Source organism: Meleagris gallopavo, chromosome 21, assembly GCF_905368555.1.
Source record: "Meleagris gallopavo chromosome 21, MGAL_WU_HG_1.1, whole genome shotgun sequence".
NCBI lineage: Eukaryota > Metazoa > Chordata > Aves > Galliformes > Phasianidae > Meleagris > Meleagris gallopavo.
In genome coordinates, this window is record NC_139424.1 from 3,709,340 (window position 1) to 3,731,464 (window position 22,125).

Sequence of the window (22,125 nt, forward strand, 5' to 3'; positions counted from 1 at the left end):
GTTAGATCAATAAAAAATGCAGGTGGGGCTGAATGTCACTTCCTTAAACCATGCAGATGCTAAAAGTTTTTCATCAAAGCTTTGCCTTGCCCGATGAGGGCAGAATTTGCCACCTTACCCTCAAGTTCTCTTTCTTTGAAAGAAACAGAAAAGAAACAGCTTGTTACCTACTCTTCGTGTTTGTGGGACTTTGGTGCCAGCAACACTGATGAATAAGGAAACTGTTTTCATTAGTTGTTAAAACAGCAGAAGTTTGTTTAGCTTTGGCTGCAGCGTCCTTCTGACTCCCACGCAGGAAGTATTCATGCAGTATTACACATAGACAGAATGTGTCCAGTTCCTAGAAGTCCAAATACAAGAAATTGTGGCCCATTTTAGAAGCTATGCTGATCTTGAATTATGAAAGTGACGGATAGTTCGCTTTCATTTGTAATCCTGGGCTACAATTCTTGAGTTCTTTTCTTGTGTTTTCCCTAGACTTCCAGATGACCTTTGGCAAAATGCATCCTTTCAACGTGTCCTTCACCCCTAAAACAAAGATCACGACCAACTGCTGAAAGAACTAGCCCTTACTGTTACTTCATGGACAACTTCCTACATATACAAAGATGCCTCTGAGGAGGAAATTCATTCTTGCTGGTTCTTTGAGTGCCTAGGTACATTTTGCTATGAGAAAAATAGCCACTGTTCCACAGTGTCTGCTCTTTTGCACCAAAGCAAGAGAATCAAGTGGCTTACAAAACTGGCCACATCACTGAGCACATTCAGAGCTTAAGGTTGTTTTATTTGCACTTTCATTGCAAGGAGAAAGAATTTTATTTCTTCCCAATGCAGTAAGTTAGAGGATTTCTCAATCAACACATGGAGCTTATATATAAAAGACAAGAGGTTAAGCAACATTGCAGTGCCCAATGGACCATCTGGTGAACATTAGGATTGTCAATAAATCACAACAGCATCAGTTCATCAAGAAAATTCCATTGCAAACCACTGATGAAAAAAAGGATGGGAAAAAACTCACAAAAATTGGTATTTTCATCTTTTATAAAAACAGGAGCATTAAACAACTTTAATCTAATTTCACTTCTTTTATTGGTTCTCTTCTGATGACCACATGGCTTCACATACTGAATGTTCAGCCTTTTGTCTTGCACAGAAAAGCACAATGAAATGACTTGGTGCATCATCACAGGAGAAGCTCATCTTTCATTTTAGTCTTTCTCCTCACCATGGGTGATAACGTAACAGAGGTTCTTATAGTCAAGATTACCAGAGACATCTGGAGGGAAAGCAGCAAACATCTGGTTGATCTGCCAAGCAAACAGGAGATAAGTGTTACAAACATGGGACTGCAGGACAGCAACAAGTACTGCTTTTCCTTTTCAGTCCAGTTCAGCTCCCTTCTGGCCTGATTTATTAACTACTATGGAAAAAATTTCTGAAGCTTCAGTAAAATTGAAATAGGAGCTAGGTCAAAACTGCTTAATACAGTCCTGTTCAAATCAAAGTTCTGTATCTAACAATTCTCCCCAAATTACAGATAAGCCCTAAGTAACGTATTCCAGTCTGCACCCCAATCTGCCATGAACAAACTCCACTTCTTCTGAAAAGAATGTCCCTCTATATTCCTCCCAACCATCAGAATCCATGTTCTATCTCACACGAACCACAAAGTCAGTACCTCCTTTCAGAATTCATTTCAGATTTCAAACAAAATAACTCTCACAGAAATGGAAAACAGATTACAGTCCCCACCCAAACACATTCATACTCTGGTAAATTCATTGCCCAGCTCACCATAGGAAAGAACAGCAAGAGATAGGCCACGCTTACACATGGATAGAAGTTCAAAGATTCTGTTTGACTTTGGTTTAGCCATGGAACTATTCAGAAGAGATGCTTTGAATTGTTGCTAGTTGCTAAAGCTGGCATCAGCCTTCTCTCAGACTGGATTTGAGCTAAATTCATGCATTTAAAGAGGGGCAAATGTATATTGCTGGACAGACATCCCTATTTCGAGTAAGGCAGAAGGTCCTTACCTCTTCTTGACTGAACCGGTCTGCTTGTGTCATAAGCATTTCTTTGATGCTGTGCAAATAAAATGAAATAACCTGATTAAAGGGTGATAATGACACATGACAATTCAGATGGCAAGATCCCTCCTGAAGTCGCACGAAAGAAAATCTGTGTGACCGCATAAATTAGAGCTGTTAATCCTTATATGATATTGTAAGAGATTTTCTGCGAGCACCCATCAGTGTCAGTGCCTCGCTCTGCCAACTTATTTTGCTTTTGTGGCATTTTATAGAGGTTTAAAATTGTTTAAGGTTATTACTCTAATTGTAATACAGCAATTTTGTATGCCTATCTTAACATAAAGTCGTACGTTTTCTCACTTGCTCTTTAAATTTTGGATCGCTTAACAAAACCAGAAGAGAGAATATTTTCTGTAAAATCTGAGGATGAAAGGAACAGAGCATGAAATAAGAAAGAGGACTTGAAAGAGAACTCCAACAGCTATTCCAAATCATCATTTGAGAATCCCTTTATTTGCATGCAGTCATTCCCAGAGGAGACTGTGAAACTGTGTGAGATCTGTTGTATTTCACAGTGCAAGATCTTGATCTGGAGTTACAGAACTGTAACAAGGAGCTTATCCACACACAATCTGCATTCTTTGCAATTACATCAAAGAGAATATTTTGGGGACAGATCCTCAGCTGATTTACCCTCTGTTTTCAAACCCATTGTAGGAACTCAGTTAAGCATGTAATTTTTTTTACCTAAATGTATAGATGAATAGGAACATCAATCCAACCCCTTTAGACAGAGTGATTGTATCACTTATTTGGAAGGATAGAAAGAGAAAGCTGGAAAAGGAAGATTCTGGGTAATGTATAAGGATCTTGCCCACAAGGCCAAGCATGGAAATATTCTGGGAAGTTCTGGGAAATACTCCAAAGTCACAAGAGAGTTTAAGCTATCCTGTATGTTTTCTTTGCACTATTTTCCCATGCTCCTTACTTAGCAAAGTCTTTCTTCATCTCTTCCGGTCATATTGCCATTTCTGTCCTGTTTGTTATGTGGCTGCATTTCTTGACATGGAATTCCTAAATGATCTCTGGTTGGAGGAACAGAGAGGTCATTCTCATCAATGTAAATTGATCATCGGATGTATGTGCACTGGGGCAAACAGAATCAGTAAATGTAAATAGGAAGTGTGATCCAGGAAGGAGCTTGGTGAATAGAAGGAAGCACTTACAGCAGTTTTGTTAGAAGTCACAATAAACTTCATCAGAAACAGGACTGAATTAAAAAGAGATCTGGGCGTGATGTATCTTCTACTTACATGCTTGAAGTATTTAGGGGAAAAGATCAAATATCTAATTATAATCTTCTGATGCATAGCCCAGTAGGCTCTGGCACACTCACAAGGAAGAAGGACTGAGTTAAGGATCTATGCACATTTTCCATTATTTATTTTATAGGGAAATGAATGCTCACCATTTCCAAAGCTAAAGATTATGAACTTTTTTCTTTCTTTGTGTATATAAATTTCTTTTTTAAAGACTACTTGCTTCTAAAAAAAAAAAAATAAATCACAACCACCTCAAAGTCTTCTGGGCAAAAAGGATCCATTTGCCTTGTTGTGGTTGTCTAAGAGCTATCTCTTGTCCTGCCTGACAACAGTTCTTTCTCCAGTTGTGAATATTTAGTTGCCTCCTTGTATTTTCAAAACATTTTCCCCTGTAAAAGTTCTGGGACACTTCGTTATTCCCCTGGGATTTCCCTTCATACATTGTTTTCTCAGGAAAAAAGCAGGTGAGTTGGAGTGAGCAGTGTTCTACAGCTATGATGAGAAACATTCCCAGCTCAGCCAGAGCAATCTCCAAAGAACCAGAATGCATTTATGCTCTCTGGGTCCATTTTCATCTGGTACAAATCTGTAAAGTTTTATTGGCATCAGCATTAGACACAGATGATGTTGGCCTGACTCACTTTGTCCAATGAATGGCATTTAGAACTGAATCATCTAACCTTTCCAAAAGCAATGCCAGTTTACACCAGCCGAGAATCTGATCTAAAACACTTTTTCTTTTTGACATCATGCTAGAGGAAGGACTTTATGTGTGGTATAATGATGCAGACAAACAAACTCTGTCACTGAATTTGGAAGTAAGTTATAAACTCCTGAAGCTTCTGGAAAGGTTAGAAGGCTCCTTCCCAGCTACCATCAAATGGACTAAGTGAGTCATTTCCAGACTAGAGGTGAAAACACGCAGAGGGAAGAGCCATAAAAATCCCCAGAAGGATGTTAACTCCATGAACATAAAAAGGAGTTCTGATTAAAAGGTCACTGTGGCTGGTTTAGGAGAGGAACATTCCAAGATTTTTTCATATGGAGAAATATTATTTATTAGCATTAACTGTCATATTGAAAGGGCTGCATGAGCCAACGTAAAAATTATTTCAAAACCTTCAAATGTCTAAATTTTGGAAGCAAATGAATAGAAGTTAAACCTCAAAGACATTCATGGAATTGATTTAATGGTTTGCTCTGTAATGATCAACAATACCCTCGGGTCTAATAAGTAAACATTATGCTCTGTTGTGGTGATGAACTGAAACAATTGTCTAATGTTAGCAGTGTAATGGGGGTGGGAACAAGGTTGACCTTTTCCATTAAGTTAAAAAAAAAGGATTTTTCTCTCATCTTCATTTTGGAGTGTGATACTGCATTCCTAATTTGCCCCAAACTCCAACTGGCTTCCAGCATCTGAGGAATGTAGAACTGGATGCAGGGTGGCAAGCTGCAGATTCTGTATGCAGGACATTGTTACAGATAGTGGTGGGAAATACAACATTTCATGGGTTTTGTATCATCAGAACGTTGTATTTCATGGTTGCGATTTCACTACCGTGTGATCTGGCCTATTAGACAGCAGGCTACATTTTATTCTGATAGTGTTTGAGTCACTTCTGGTGTGTTACCAAGAGTGTTCTTCCCATGCTATTTGATAACATTAACCTCAAAGCAATCGGAACAACTGTTAACCCTCTGTTCTTTCCTGTTGTTTACCACATCCACTTGTTGCATCTTGATTTAATTAATTTGGATGTCCTTTAGTGAAAATATTGTCTCTTGGCTTTGTTTTTTCACACTGCTTACCATAAGAAGGACTCCATAATATCCATAATAGGACTCTCATACCCACTGGGAATTAAGTGCCAGTGTCATAAAAAAAGCATTTTGGTAATGGAAGGAAATACTGTACATGATTTTCCTATCCTAGGAAACTAGGATTTGGTTCCTAGTAAGCTTCTTGTACATATGCTTTAGAAAACTTACCTGAACTGGCTATTGCAGTAACAGTATGGTCCCCAAATTTACCATGGAATTTAGTCATATGCATAAATCAAGGCACATAAAACATTTCACCAGAGCCACGGGTCAGAATTCCTCATACATTGCCCTGATTTGATATCATTTATCTCGTTTACCTGAATGCCTGCTTACACCATTTGGATAGTATAAGGAGGATTTACATTTGTGCAATTAGCACTTAAAGTCCTTTCACTCTGCTCTCTTGGTATAACAGGTTATGAATACAAATTAGGTCCTGCCTCCTTATTTAAATAATAGCTACATTGATAATAGTTGCCATATTATTAATGGTATTATTTGCTTTGGCTCTCTAGTAGAAATTTACAGCAAATTCTTGTCTAGAAGCAGAAGGCTCAAACAGTAAGCATATAACAAGTAAAATGTTTTTACTAAAACCATGTCCCAGAGTTAATTAAATTGATCACTTTTTTAAAAAGGGAGACTAGCTTTCCCATTTCAGTTAAGCTCTGACAGTCAGGCACCAGACATTCATTTTATTTTTACATATGGAGTTAATCTACAAAGAGTCATGTGTTGATTTATATCCAGACCTTCAAAAAAAGACTATCTAATGGCCTACATGTGATTATATTTCCGTTGCCTCTTGCAACGTCTGAAGACAATAACATCTCTTTTTGGTATACAAATACATTTGTACAATAGTCTAGTCTTATAACTCTGGCTTACAAAGCCTGCTTGTCTCTTAAAATACTGTGAAAAAATACAGCTTTTAAGGAGTTCTTTAAACTTGTGCTATTTATTATTAATAATAATAATATTTAAAAAGAACTTGAAATAAACTTACTAGTCTGCCTTTATGTGGCCTTTTCCTTCTGGGTCGAAAATCTTAAAAGCATTCAGAATGGTTTCTTCTGGGTCCGTGCCTAAAATTAATGAAATATAATTTAGAAGCCTGGGTGTATCTGCATCTGCTGAATACTTGCTAAGTAATAATTGCATTCACTGGAGAACACAGTGAAATGGAGAATTCTGCAGTCGTAGGTTTGAAGACAAAGGTTCCTTAAGTTGGCAGCATTTGTCATGTCAGATAAACAATAGAGGTGAATAGTTCAGTGCTCAGAAGCTTTAAAATAATAACTCATATATATTCTGTGTCTGCAGGAGAGAAAACTTCCAGGAACTGGTCTCCAGTATCAGTACCCAGAGGATTAGTGGCTTTCAGAAATGAAAATATAACAAACTGTTTCCCTCGCTGGTTTCCTTTAATCTCGTACTGTATGTTCCCTGCAAAAACACTTTTTGATGTTACTTGTTCTTCACCATATAGAGAAGAACTTACTTCCCTCACTAAATGGAGCTCATCATAAAATCTGGGTATCAGTGGAACGCAATGGAAGCAGGATGATCAGTGTAAAGTGGTGACTGGCTCTTATGTTCTGTAGCACGCTTCCACTTCAGTATCTCTTCACAGCAACACAATAAGAGTTATTTATATAAACAGGATGGTTTAAAGCACTGGACTGTGGCTCCAAGATTTTGCCTCTGCTCATAGCTGGGCCACAAACTTTTAGCATGACTTTAATTTCTTTGCTCTTCTGCTCCCAGCAATAAAATGATAGTGAGAGTCTTCATTTTCTTTCATTCTTTATCCATGCCATCTATTTAGATTGCAAAAAAAAAGATGCATCAGAGAATAGCTCTCACAGTGCCTTAATCTTGACTGGGATTTTTTGACTATTCTATAATACTGTAGATTCTGAGTATTCTCATTTACAGACAGTTTCTACCCACACCAAAAGATATCCTACATGCTCTGTTTCTGACTGTTCCTCAATATTTCAAAACATTATAGTAGTATAATATCAATCATTATTCATAACTTCAGGAAACCAAACTTACAGGCTGGTACACCAACACATGAAGTTACTTGGGATGCTGAAATGTTGAAAGTGTGATTTAAAAAAAAGAAAAAAAAATCCATTACTATTTAAATTTATGTTACAAAGTTTGACAGAGAGAGGGAGCAGAACCCAGGCATGATTCTCTGATTTAACAGCTCAACTATATACACTCCTGACGTCTCCTGAGTTTTCTTTGTTATCATAAGGATTAGTAGTAGAATCTTAGTAGATGTGATGGTCATTGAGCAGAAGACCATATGGCCTCCTTCTGGTCATACACTGTCCACATATATTTTTCTGCCAGCTTGGATACAGTGTATTCATTCTACAATGAACAGATAATCAATATAATGAGCATTGGTATTTAATGAGTGCTTTGATTGTTCTGTGAACAGAAACTTTTTTAGTCTCTGAGGAAAGGTCTGCATTTAAAGTAGTCACCACTGTGTGGGGGATTTTATTTTTTTTTCTCCTTACTGTGTTTTACATTTTCTGCTCTGTCATATCCTTGGACTTTGGCTTTGAAGAGAAGCAATGCAGCAGGCATTCTTTATTGATTAGCTGGTAAATAAAGTGGTTTCTTTGATGTGCGGCATCTCTGTTTTCTGTACAAATTGTATTATTCCGACTCCCTGTAGAAACAGCTCCATGTGGTTGGCATTAACATAAACTGAGTTTTGTTAGCTGCTCATCTGGCGTCATAATCTCTACATACAAAGCTAAAGCTCGTCCGAAAAATCCCAGCTTCCCCTTTATGACAGAAATCAATTATAGCACAACAAATTTTACTTAGAAAGCACCTTTCACCAAATTCTCTGAGTGGTACTTAGCTAATAAAGAGTGTTGCAAAATTGCCATATCCACTTCCTCTAGCCTTTTTTCCCTTTCTAATTGCACTACAAAGGCTCTTCATCCCAATTAGTTTTGATTGGGAATGTGCAGTCTTTTGGCTCTGCTTCCTTTGCATGACAAACCCAACCAGAAGGGCATGACAAGCACAGCTGTGATTTTCCCTTCACCAAATGGAAAGAACAAAAACCTTCCTTCTCTTCTTGTAGCCAACAGGAAACCTGCAAACAAGAGGGGCATGCTTTATCATTCACCTTCCTGTGCTGGCGCTGGTTTTAGGCCACACAATTGGCAGGGCCAGACTCTGCCAGCCTCAGCAGTCATAGGAGACAAGAGGGAGGAGGAGGAAGGAGGAACAGCTCTCCTCCATGCTCCGTGAGATCATAAGCAACAGAAATATACAGTAATGTGCAGCAGGGCACCCCATCAGAAACAGCTGTGTATCCCAGAAGGAAGATGACAGAGCAGGGCACTACTTTAGAGGATGTATCCAGAATGTAAAGGTGTGGGTACCACTGTGGTGAAGACAGAGTGACATCTGGGTAATACAGTCCTCTCCTCAGTGTCAGTCTACAGCCTCCTCTGTCACCCTTATACTTCCCAGAAATACTGTATTGCTTAGCAATAGTGTGTTTCTTTGAAGACTAGTTACATCAGTACTTCCTACTAGATTTCTTTATTTTCTATTCCGAGGGTAGAAAGTCCTTTTTTGAAACTGTATTCAGCTGAACAAAGCCAGAGGCAAGCTATACAATACAATAAAACTTTCTTAAGATGTGATCAGATTTTTCAATTTTTAAAGTATTTCTTATTTCTCTTATCTGCATAATTTTTACCCCAAGAAAGAGAAAAAGAGGAAGAGGGAATTGAATAGCATTAGTTGTTTTAACAGACTTATGGAATGTGCTTGGGCAAGCCAACTACCTCGCTCTGAAAGCCAAGGCTTTGACCTATATCTAATGCTCACAGGAAGATGACTAGAGGCTTCTCTTAGTTTCACACTCTATTTTATAGCTTCCAGACACATTCAGTATCAGTGATCTGAGCAAATTACTAGCTTCCACACAGAATTTAGTACCCATCTTTTCTAAACTCACTACAGTCATTCTTATATATTCTGTGGCAGTGGGCCAAATTCCTCTCTGCTATCATTCTAAATCCACTGAGATTAAATTAGTCCCATTTATTCATTCATTAGGAGTTATTCTGCAAAATCTTCATTCAACTTAAGCCAATGTCTTAACTAGTACTGACCTCAAGTGAAAGCAAGCCTGGGCTACTAAGTTACTGATGTAAGAGAAAATGGGGGATACCATGATGCTTCTTCATGCCCTGTAACTACGAAGATGGTGCAGAGGTCATGTATGCATAATGAGCCAAAGTAGTGCAGAAAGGTTTTTCAGAGAAATGTTGATGATAGTTTAAAACCTTCTAACACTGGGAGGAGTACCAGCATAGTGTGAGCAACAGACCTCAGTCTAGAACTTGCAGATGGTGAGTAACTCTTCTGCAGCGTGCTCCAGGCAGCCACGATCTCATTACTTTCTAGACCTCAGCGTGGTACTCCCATGTTAGCTTGTGCAAGCTGAAATCACACCTTTGATTTGTCCTCTGGACCATCCCTCTGCCTTTTCATACTTCATCTCTGTCTGCAAAAATGGAGATCACTCCTTGCCTTTAAGCACTGTTCCCTGGATATATTATTATAATTTGCAAGGTACTGAGATATTTCAGTGCTGAGCATCTTTGACAGATACCTGTCCAACCCCCCAAAGGTACTTACCTTTCAGTTTTTCCCCAAACATCGTAAGAAAGACAGTGAAGTTAATGGGACCTGGCGCCTCCTTCACCATGTCTTCTAGCTCTTCATTCTTGACATTCAGACGACCTGCAGCAGAGATCATTTTTCATAATAAATCCCAAATTGTGTTTTAAAAAACAATTCCCATTCATCTCCTCCCACTGGGGAGCTCAGGGCTCTGTGTAACTTCACTAATAACATGGTGGAACACAAATCCAGAATACTCCAATGCATTCTGAGGTGGAATACCGAGCAAAAGATAAAAAAAGGAGTAAGAAGGATAAATGATACAGACCAGGCCAGCAGCAGACCAAAGAAGGGGCTACTTTCAATTAAATTCTTTCATTTTATTTGTTGTTGTTGTGTGTTTTTTCTTTTAACCTCAGGTGAAAAACAGACTGTGTTGATACTAATATAGCAGAGTTTAAATGTGACTGAAGTGGATCCAAAGTCTCAGGCTTTGCCCTCCTGTATATTGAGATGTTGAGATGAGTAGAGAGCAGATGGATGAGTTGAGCAGTCCTGCTCCTTCCCCATCACTGCACTGGACTGTTGAGAATTTAGAATCCAGCATCCCTACTTAAATTGAGTGGTAATTTGCTGTGACTGTACCTTACAAGCATTGCAGGGCTTCACTGAACGTGAAGGATAGCAGAATGTGGCCTTAAGAAATAAATATTTCAGGGCAACAGTAGCTAGAGGCCAAAGTTTGCAAACTTCTTTGTCACAATAAAGAGTTCAGGAGCTTCTGCTCTTTGCACTGACTCTACAGCAGTCTGATTCCACCCTGGGGAGCACTAGAGATTCTTATCAAACTCTTTTTAATAAGATCCAGATGGCAAAAGCTCAAATGCCTACATCACTGTTCAAGCCTCAAATGTTGCAACATGGATACAGCTTCATGTTAGGGCTCATGAGCATTCTGATTTTTCCTTCTCATGAGAAGTTTTTCTTTAATATGCTTGATGTTATCAGGATTGTAATGCCATGAAATGGACAGTACCTAATCTCATGACATGCACATTCCATCCCACATCAACGCACAACAGCACAGAACCTCACATGAAGTCTTCCTGCTTTGGTGTGGGCAGAGGGGCAGCTAGTCCATGACAAAATTTTAATTGGTAGATACTGCATGACTCCTAGATAAAAAAAGGTGCAGCTTGTGAAGCCTGACTTCAGAAGCAAATCAGAAATGCCTGGCATGGACCCCAACTTGGGTGGGCTTTTTATGAAATAGTTGCAAGGGAGGGATCAGTGCCTTTGGAGAGCTGCCAGCTGCACAGCTCTGTAGCACCCGCCAGTGAGTCCCAGAGAGACCTTCGTTTAGAGTCTGAAAGAGGCTGCTCAGGAGATTTTCCAGCTGGAGCTACGTAGTCAAGATAGCAACTACCATATAGGAGGAAGATCAAACTGAACAGGTTTCCTTTTGCCCAACTAATTCGAATACAAACCACTGTTTCTTTAAGGTTTAATTATTACTACCAGCTTACCTAGTGCAGCAAATGTGTCTCTCAAGTCTGCTTTGTCAATAAAGCCATCCCTGTTCTGATCCATGATGGTAAAGGCCTGTTAGAAGAAAATAGGCAAGTTACTGTCATATTGCATGGAGCAGTGCTACAGTCACATACTAATACAGAGGAGTGTTATGCTGTAAAGAATATTTAACTTCTTTGATTCATCCACACCAGGCCACATCACTGCACTTTCCTTACTTTCAACACATTACTGTACCTTGGCAGGGGGCTTAATTAAACCCACCCAAACTTCTTCTTACAAAATTAATGCTCAGGGCAGCATAGGGGTGGGCAAAGCCAATGCTGACAGCTGCGGCCATTCCGGCTTTAGCCCATAAAATTTTGGATTAGGAGCTACTCCTGTGTGTTTTGTATGCTTCCTGTATCTCCTTCTTTTGCTCAGCTATTACATTCAGTAAAACATTTAGTTACTGTAAGTAGTTCTCTGCTGTTGAGAAAAAGTCTTTTTCCTCTTGGCTTCAGGGTGATTCTTCATACACGGGCAGCTGAATTTCCAAAAGCACTGAGAAATGTAGGATTCACAGTACGGTTTATTCACAGTTTATTTCCCTTTTCAAAAAATTGCATCCGTCAGCCTAAATACTGTGCTCTGACTGACCTTGATGCTTGACCTTAAATACTTCTTGTCAGGCAAAATTTAGCTTCTGATAAAAATCAAACATTCCTTATCCAGCCAGCTAACTGCTTATCTGTCCGTCTATTTACCTATCTGTATGTCTGTCATTTGCTGCTATCACACTTTTAATGTTTCATTGATTTTGAAAGATTTTAATGACCTGAAATTCCCCTGGATATAGTATGGGGAGTATCAGCAGAACCAGGCACATCTCTGAAGCTGGTTATCTGTCAGATGTGCACATCAATATGAGCGTGTATCCTTATGATGGAATTATTTTTATTTCAAGATTATTATGAAAAATAACCCTCTCCTTGGAATACAACCAATCCACTCAAGTAACTTTCAGAGTCCACTGCTTTACAGGATGCATTGCTTTCCACGACTGTATTATAATCAACACATCTTCAACCAGTTTGATCTCCAGTTTCTTACAGAGCCCCACTGCTCACATTCCAGTTTGCCATGTGGTAACTTGCAGCATGCATGTTCCCAACCCTTCACTTACCTGCCAAGCCACCACCTAATAAAAAATCAAGCTCAACTCTTTATTGTTGATAAAGCATCCCCATGGTTTGGAAGAAAGAATGAAATGCAAAGACCAAACCAGAGCCCAGCAAAATCACAAAAGAGAGGAAGAGTGTCAGGCATGTATGTTAAGGAGTGAAATTAATGTAAAGTAGTGATACTGATACATTTTCTAGTGAGCTGGTCGAAATCTCTATATAATACTGTTCTGATAAAAAATGACTTATCAGACAAAATGCATTATTTGTTCCAAGTAGGCAGTCTTTAAACACAACGTGGCCTTGGTCTTTAACTGGACCTCTCCACTGCCTTGTGACTTTGCCATTATTCCACCACCATTCTCCCAGAAATGTTCTAAGTGTCATCTTATTTAGAGTAGTTCAAAAATAACATTCTGACCAATTGCTCTTTCTAGTGGCAGGTCTACAGGCAGTAGTCCCCAGAGAGAATAAAACTGGAAGTTCATAGGATGCTGACAGAGGTGGGAGAAGAGTGCTAAAAATATTCTCATTAAATTTGGGGAAATTTTACCTGGTCTGTATTTACAATCCTTTGTAATCCTCTGACAGTCCTTTTGATCTCATTCACCACTGAGCTTTACTGTTGAGAATCCTCATGAAAAGTAAAGTTGAAATCCACATACACCAAACGAAACAGCAGCTATTTATCACATTGGAAACAGCTTTGGAGATGTGAGTTAGCAAAAAATTAGGAAAAAAATAATTTAAAATGACAAAGCTGTGGAAAATGTGATGGTGTCACAGATATTTAAAATGCCTATTTGAAAAAAAAAAAAAAAAAGTCCAAACTCATCAAATTATTTGTTTTTATTTATGCACCAGCTCTTAAGCCAGCTAATTAGGCTTACCTCATCACAGGTAACTGATCAAAGAATCCATAAAGCATGGAATACCAATTCTCTGGGACCTAAAAGATGCTCAATTTGTTAACCTCGACATGTTGCTTTATTTTATGGCCATTTATGGAGAAAGTTGGCTGAGGATTTTCTGGTATTTTGGTTTCCAGTTTGTGGGCAGTATTAGTTGGGCACAGAAGAATATTTCTGTTACCATTGTGGAACAGTCCAGGAATTAATGACCTGATTCAATACAACACCACCATTCAGGATAATACTTGAGCATGCAAAATTATTCTTATTTAAAATAGCACTTAAACTTAACTTTAAATGTATGCCCAGGTATTTTCCTGAATCGGGGCTAATGTGGATGAGATAATTTTCCTTTATTAATTTTTTCAGTGCTCAAGGTTTTTTTAAAATAAGTCTGGAACTTGAAACAGGAGATGCAGGGAGAGACAGAATGAATGAAAGAAGGAATGAAGGAAAGAACAAACAAACACACAAGGAAAACGATATACCAGCCAAAACCACAGAGATGATTCAGAAAACAACTGTGTGTTCTATTAAAGCAGATGGAGAATTGAATAAGGATTACAAACAAAACCTATGTTATTCATTAGTAATGACAGGAGTCTATAGAAAACAGAAGAATAGTGACCAACTTCTTTGAACTCCTGGATCTGGGTTTGTTCAAACATTGAGAATACATTGGAGCCACCTTCTATCTTCTTCTTTGCCTTTTTTGGAGCCTGTAATACAAATAAAAAGATCAAAAATATATTACCTTGTCTGTTTATCATGAAAACAAATTCCATCTTTTACAGAAGGTAAAATACATACAGGCACGTAATACAAGATGATTGTGTTTCGTGTTTTTTAATTCAACCCACAACAGATATTCACATAAACAGACAAAAGTGGGATAAAATACGCTTGCTTTAGTTACAGCCGAATCTCTCACTGAGGGTTCCTGCCATTCCCCTGCTCTAGCTCGGAACCAGACAGCTTGTATAAAGAGGGACATCTTGTCTCTGTGCTGCATTAAAGAGGTGAGGGACCCAAAGTGTGACTCTGGGTGTCACAGCTGTTTGTTCACTGGGCAGAACTTCCCTCCTGCACTGGCTTTGCAGAGCTCTGAACTATGGGAGGAGGAATGTAATAGTCACACTCAGAGTACAAAGTTAAATTCCCAAGCTGTTATTCTCAAGAAATACAGGCAGTGCAGCTAAGTCCCCGTACAAAGTCCTTCTTCCCAGGTCCCGTGTAAGAACAGGCAGCCAGACTCAAACATTAGGCCCTGCAAGAAGACTGAGCTCGTGAAGTACAAAGGGAAATTATATCATTTCCTACCGACTTAGAAAAGTTTACAAGTCTGCTCTGTCTGGACCAGCACCAAACAAATTCTTCCTATGTAGGAATGCCTTTTATACTTGGAGAAGAGTCTGTATTCTTGCACTGACCTATGATATCACACTATATTGCCTTACCAGCCCATACATTTATAATACTCAAGATAGTTATCATCGATAAAAGGTAGGGCCTGCTTTTATCACTTGTTTTGTAGTCAGAAGGCTGAGACACAGAAAGACTTGGGAAGAGCTGTGATGTTACCTAAGAATCCAACGCTCACTGGAAATCAGTCAGAACCAGACATCCTCACATGTTCTGAACAAGGGCCCAACCAGCTCACCTGCCTAAGACAATACAGTGTTTGTTTTCCAGTGAAGAACAAAACCTGTGATTCTTATGGATTACAGACACGTTCCAACCACAGCATTATCTTTACTTGGGGCAGGATAATGAACCACACCACCACTTTTTGACTTCCCTTGCAGATGGGTTATTCTTCTCTTTGTCATTTCTACTTTTATATTTCATCATCACAGTCCCACCTGGTTCTCGTGTCACGGAAAATTAGTCTTAGTTAGTTTGGGCTATTCTGCATGAAACAGAAGGGAACTTCTACTGTCTCCTTTCATCAGAATAAAAAAGCCTGTGAAAGTTCCAATTCAATACTGATTTCAAATGTCCCGAGGAGCAGAGCAGCTCAAGGAAATATTCCCACCTGACTCCGTTTGAAGTTTACGTTGTCTGATCAATTTAATTTGCCAGGCAGATTTCTGCACTCAACCATTCTGCTTCAGATCCCAGGTTGAAAATTAGGGCTATGGTAGACATTCACCCACATGTCCACACTCCAGACCTGTCAGTCTCTAACCAGCTAATGCAAAGCAGTCAAATCTGGAAATAGGAATGGAAATGGAAAAAAAAAAGTGTTTGTAGTGAGGAGAAAAATATGGACAGAATGCCACCACAGGCATGGAAAAAAGAAAAAGCAAATAAGTGGATTATTTAATAAATGTAGAAATATTGATTTTGGAATAAATAGATTCCCTCCTCCTCCTACATATGAAATAAGTGTTATTTTGAGCAGTAATGGGCAATCATCCACATAACATGAGGTGCCTGGTGGAGGTTTTCAGCACTTCCAGATTGACTGGAAATACAAAGGACAACCCTAAGTTTTTACAAGGCATTTGTTCCCCGAGGTAAAAAGAAAGCAGATGCTACCCAGCAGAATGCATTGCAAACCATCTGGGGGAGCTGACCACACAACCTCAGCCTTTGGGATGGGGTAGTGAAACCTGTGCTCCTGTACTCACATAGCTGGTTGTTACAAAGGCAAAACATGCTTTACCACTCTCATGCTCTGTTCTGCTGTGACCAAATACAGAGCATCCATTTTCAGCGTGATAAATATACCCCATACTAGCAAGCAACCTGCATCTCTTTAAACTGGAACCACAGTGAGGAACAGGAGGCTCCAGCTCCAGGTTCTGTTCACTTTAAATGCCAAGCATTGGCAGTGCCTCCATCATTCCTCATTTAGCTGGTCTTCTGTGATGCAAGCCTCTAAGCAAGGATTGTAGCTACAGGAAAAAGACAAACCCAAAAGCTATAGCTCATTATCTGTCAAAAACAGATCAACAGAAACAAAAACACTCCAAACACCCTCAAAATTTCTTGTGTTAGTGAAGTCCTATTCAAGGCAAAAAAAGACTGAAGACTATTTATCCAGAGAAATTAATCTCAGCACAATACTTGTTCAATGCTTCTCTCTGGTTCATCATTTCCAGGGCTGATAAAGGAGATCAGTGTCCATGTGGCTCGATCTATCTTAGATCTATTTGTGATCTACTTGCTTGTGGAATGTGGCTGAGACCACCAATACAATTCACAGGGCTAAGAAACAGCTGTCAGATGGAATGGCTTCAAGCTAAGTATTCCGCTATCTTGGATGATCTCCTCTCTTTCTGGATATGCAGTACTGGAAATGTAATTTATCTGCTGTAAAAATCTTGAAAATTCATGATCACAGAAAGAAAGTGCAACTTGGTTTTTTGTGGCTGATGGCTGGGAAGGTGGCACGAAGAGGAAGGCTGAGAGATATGGATGTGGACAGGAACTGAGAACAGCACACTGTCACTGCTGTTCTGGTGGATCAAATAAAAGGCAGCTCTAGGAGAAAAGAAATAGGTCTCTGCTGCTGCCTGACAAGCCCAAACACTCCACAATTTTTTGATGAATAGAATCAGACTCTTAAAGAATTATGCAGCAAAAAGCAACACAGATCTGAGCGAACGTGGTTTCTGAATGTCACAGTTTCATAAATTTAGTAGGTGACCTACAGAGGAGCAAGTGGGTGACTGATACATGATTGCTGTCTGCCTTGGTTTCCCCATTTGCAAAATGCAGAGCAGCACTCTGCAATGTTAGCTGCTCTATCTTTGCAATGTGTGCTTTGAGACTGACATACAAAACATGCCAGATGAGGAACTGAAGAGCTGGGGGTCCCCTGGGCTCAGATTCCAATGCACAGCAGTGGGAAGAATGTTGCAACAACTGAACAAGCCTATTAATATTCCTGCTTGAGTGTATTAATCATCCCATTGTGAAGAAAACAACACTTCACTTTAGAAGAGAAACCACAGGCTTGTTGCATATCACTCATTTGTCTTACTAATGTTAGCACTCACTCAATTAGCCTGGATTTTAAAGGGTCTTTTTTTTCTTGTAAGGTTCTGTTTGTTCTAGAAGCTTTGAATGAAAAATTGAGCCATACCAAAATGTGGCCCCAAGAAAACTCCACTGCACCAGGCACTTGCTTTGAGCTGCGTTTCCTTCTCTGCATTTCCCCTATTTGGCAGCATCAGGGGACAGAAAGGACAGGGACAGGGCAGTGACATGGGCAGCAAAAGCCACGAGTGCATGCTGCCTTTGCCTCTGTGGATGGAAGAGGAGGGATTCATTCTGCACACCATGTTGGGAGGAAGGGTGAGGTTTAAGTGCAGCAGAGTGACAAAATCTCTGATTTCAGAGTAAACTGCAAAGAGAAGCAGTCAGGAAATCAGGTTTTGTTCCACATATCCCAAATGAGCATGGCAGCACAGCCAAAGGCTACAAAATAAAGAAGGTACAGCTGCTCCTCACACGGTGCTCAGGCGCATGCAGCTGCTCTTCTACCTGTGGGCAGTGGCCACCCCTGCCCTGTGTTTGTGCCAAGCAGGAGCATCTCCTCGAGCATTCAGATAAGAAGGGCAGCACTCTGCCAGAATCCACATCTTTGGTTTGATTTGGCTTGGGGTGGTCAGCTCCCTCTTTGGTCCACCACATCCTCAACCATGGAGAAAATACTCCAGATAGGTGCAGGTGACACAGTTTGATATTCCTGACAGTCTAAGTTAAAACATAAGCAGAAACACTTCCCCTCTTGGCATCTTACTGTGTCTTGTGCCATTTTTTTTTTTTACCAAGGAGGGCACTGACCATTTCCACCGATGGCTGAGCAGGTCTCCTGGGAGGGAGCTCCTTGGAGAAGCACAGCAGACATGCTGTTAGGAGCCTGATTCTGTTGTCTTGTACCTCTGTACAACCATTATGTGCTTATTTTGCCCAGGGCAAACTAGTCATAAGATACTAACAGATTTAAACTGCATTGTTTCTCATTTTACACTTCCTTCCTTTACAACTACATCTGTGACTACAGAACAGACAGCAACATCCATCATCTTGCTCTGACTCTGTCCCCTACTGTGATCCGCAGTACAATGCTAACTCTCTGCTACCATTACTTCTCCATCCATCATGCTTCCTCTGTAGTTTTCATCTTTTCTGGGACCTCAGTACTGACATTTCCCATCTCTGAGTTGCTTTCATCATCAAATCCAGCTTCTGAACCAAAAGTTACATCTTAGGCCCATCCAAAGGGTTTGGAGATTGTTGTTGCTGTTGTTGCAATAATTTACATTGTGTCTGCACCAAAGACCCCAGCTATGGAAAAGCCATCAGATTTCAGTACAGATTAGGTTCCTTTTGTGGCAGGTGAGCAGCATTCGGGCAGCCCAGTGCACGCCCCTCAGGGAACAGTCTAGAGGAGCGAGCAGCATAACCTGCTCTAAGGGCACAATTTACATTTCAAACAGGCAACAGCCTCAGATCACTCAAATAAAAACCCACGTTATCACAGCTGAGAAACACAAGATCTTTTCATTACCTGCTCTGCACTCGCACCGATCCCTCCCTTCCCATCCTCGCTCCGTTTCAGATGCAGTCCCAGCCTCCCACACATGCACAGACACACACACCTTTGATCCCTGCTAGATACAAAAATCTGTTGGCCTGCATCCTCCCTGCTTCCCGCTCCCGTGTGCTGCAGAATTCTCCTTTGCCCCACATAAAATCACTTTCCAGTCTCCATTCTTCCCTCTTGCAGATGCACAGAGATCGCTGCGTGTCCCAGGAGCAGGAGGGCACTTCTCCAACCACAAACTGCTCCACCCCTGTGACCCAGAGCTCACCAACCGTTTCCCCATCCAACAAACCTTTCCCAGCACCCCCACATCGCCCTTCAGCCCCTCCCCACCTGCAGGCACACACACAGACACTGGAGCTGCATCTGCAGAAGCAAACACACACACACACACACACTCACTCACTCACAGCCAAACACACTCTGTGTTTGCAGTGGGTGACATCAGCACTGCTTTGCTGTTTCAGTACAGCTGGTGCATTCCAGCAGCAAAGCAGGCTGTTTGATCAGAAGGCCGTCTGGTTTGGGGTACTGGTTGCCTCCAGCAAACAGTTTGCTACGAGGTGTCACCAAGCTGAATGAACATAGGAACATCTTGCACACCCTTCCCTCTCTCTTCCCATATTCCCCCTTCCCTCCTTTCAGTCCATGCAGACATCGCTGACCCAACATCACCAAAATTCCCTGCAATTATGGAGAGCCTCAGACTGCACTCAGAACTCCACTCCATAGCACTTGTGTGGTCTGCTGGCATTGGAAAATATGCTCTCCCTGAACCCTGCCTCTCCTGTTCTCATCAGCCCTGTATGTCAGAGCCTGGTAGCACTGCCTGACTTGTAATTATTTTTTACTATGCTGCTTTGTCTGCACTAATCCTTTGAAAGTAGCTTTAGTGCACATCTGAAATATTATGATGCTATAAAACCTCTGTAATATTTATAAATCCCATAAGACATCATAAAGAGAGAAAAAAAACCTCCCCACAGAGTTCATCTAGCATAATTACATATACATTTCCCTCTGATTAATAAAAAATGATCACTTCCTTATGTAAAGATATTCTTCAACTTTCTTTCATTTAAGGCTATTTTTTTCTTTCCATGTTAAATCTGTTTCATGTGTCCCCGTATAGTGAGGTACCTCAGAAGATATTTTCCCAAAACAAAAGGCGTGATGAAAAGAACCATCACAGAAAATCATCAGCTGAACTGGGAGTGAGGAAACAGAACAGTCTATTGCTATATTGTCACATCTCCTGATTTCACCACAGAAGGTCCTGAAATATCCTCGAACATCAAGCAGGCAGTGTGTCATCCCTCTAAACAGAAAGGAACTGGTAAATATATATATATTTTATAAAGAAAGACAGAAAGAAAGGAGGAAGGAGACCCTGCACGTCTTCCCCCCCCCGCCTCCAATAAAAGGGCTGGCTGAGACCTCACTGAATCTGATTGAAGGGAAGCCTGGAAATACACAGCTGGAGAGGAGGACACTGTCCATTTCTGAAATAGTGGTCAAGGACATGACCGGTGGCTGGTGTGCTCAGTGCACAACCATTTACACTGAGCTTACAGGCTGAATCTAGATCCTATGTCTGTGTGTATATTTTAGAAATGGCTTTGAATGGGGTTTTATCCTGCTCTTACATCACATTCTTCACCTGGTTAAATGGGATCAGTTTTGAACTAAGTTTTGAGAAACGTTTTCATATACAACTCCCCCTCCAGTGCTCTCCAGAATCCACTATTCCTTAGCCAGAGGGAGCCACTGGGCAGCATTATTCTAAGGCAGTCTGAAAAGGACCTGCAAAATGGAGAAGAGAAAATCACCAGTTTTTGCTTTTTTTTCTTTCTTTCTTTCTTTTTTTAAATTTTGGAGTCATTCCTCTGAATTTGCAAAAGATGAAGATAGAGCCCAGCCTGCCCGCTGCCCCTCAGGCTGGAATTCTTTGCTCCTCAGAATCACATCAAATGCACCTTTGGTGCACAGGGGCTGTTTGACTGCGAGCGAAAAGCCAGCAGTGAGCAAAGCAAAGATAAGACAAAGAAATCTCTGCGGTACTTCCTATTTCTTCTCCATCTCAAGAGCAACACAATTAAAATTAGAGAGATATCCCTTACTCTTCCCATCACGCCATAGCAGACCTTAGCACTAATTAACACCAGCCATGCCAATCATCAGTAAATTAGCCTTGGAAAGAGATGCACAAGCTCTTCCCTTCAGCAAGTGCATCTGTGTTTCCTACCTTACCCATTGTTAAACACACAGAAAGTCCTTGGAAGTTCACAGCTCACTCAATGGGATATATCTTCATTTCGGATGCGATATTAAGTAAGAGATGTCATGGGGTCCAGTGTGATCATTACTGCTCTGTTAGAACTGTCACGGTCAGAAAGAAATACAGAGAAATATCAAATGACAGACATGGAAAGAATAAAACCTACCATGCTGCTGCTTCTCCTCCTGTCCCTTCTCTGCCAACTAGTCAGCCAGCAAACACAATGCCAATTGCCTCTTTATATAGTGTCACCAAGGAATAAAAATATGTCTGCTCCAAGTTTAGACAATAGATGTAAGATTGGAAAAGTGCAGTAATTGGATCCCAATACCATTCCAAGCATCTGTTCCATGCACAGCTTTAGCTTTCACAGAAATAATGTGGGAGATAAGAGTAGGCAGTTGGGATACAACTGTACAGCGCTCACAATGCGCTACAGCTGAAGGGACTTTCCCACCTACTCCTAAGTAAAGAGCACAAGGCATGCACTGAAAAGATCTTAAATGAACATGGCACCCTGAAAATGTAGAAAGAAACCCACACTTCTTGAGAAACATGCGGAGGAAACTAGCAGTAAATCCTGAGCATTAAGAGGTCTGGTTGCTGCAGAGCACGGTGCAGCACTCAGAGAAATGACTGAGGTTCTGTACAGGGGCAGCCAGAGCTGGGAGGCATGCTGGGCAGACACTGCTCTGCAGATGCAGAGAGGGGCAGATCAGGCCTGCTTTCCCTGAACCTATCATGTATGTCTGAAATTCAGGAGCTAGACCTCAAGCTACTGCAACCAGATGGAGAGTGACGAAGTATGAAAGAAGGAT

The 22,125-nt window shown here is 40.6% G+C and overlaps 1 protein-coding gene across 2 annotated transcripts; it reads right to left on the bottom strand.

The window, feature by feature from the left end:
• Nucleotides 1-763: 763 nt before the first annotated feature.
• Nucleotides 764-21,607, bottom strand: MYL10 (myosin light chain 10). 2 transcript variants are annotated; one of them, XM_010721796.4, is made up of 8 exons: nucleotides 21,474-21,585; nucleotides 15,505-15,680; nucleotides 14,102-14,188; nucleotides 11,392-11,467; nucleotides 9,881-9,985; nucleotides 6,192-6,270; nucleotides 2,040-2,088; nucleotides 764-1,310 (listed from the first exon to the last, which is right to left on the bottom strand). In XM_010721796.4, exons 3-8 carry the CDS (start codon nucleotides 14,135-14,137, stop codon nucleotides 1,212-1,214), a joined length of 444 nt encoding a protein of 147 aa, XP_010720098.1. In that variant the 5' UTR covers nucleotides 14,138-14,188; nucleotides 15,505-15,680; nucleotides 21,474-21,585; the 3' UTR covers nucleotides 764-1,211. The 2 variants fall into 2 exon arrangements, with proteins under 2 accessions (XP_010720098.1, XP_085096819.1); XM_085240693.1 differs by lacking the exon at nucleotides 15,505-15,680 and having other exon boundaries at nucleotides 21,474-21,607.
• Nucleotides 21,608-22,125: the final 518 nt, after the last annotated feature.

Excerpts from the sequence above, each read along its gene's own strand:
- MYL10 (XM_085240693.1), bottom strand. Across the intron at positions 11,468-14,101 it reads AGATCCAGGAGTTCAAAGAA|GCCTTTACCATCATGGATCA; the intron begins GTTGGTCACTAT and ends TTCTTCTAACAG. Across the intron at positions 6,271-9,880 it reads GTTTGGGGAAAAACTGAAAG|GCACGGACCCAGAAGAAACC; the intron begins GTAAGTACCTTT and ends CATTAATTTTAG.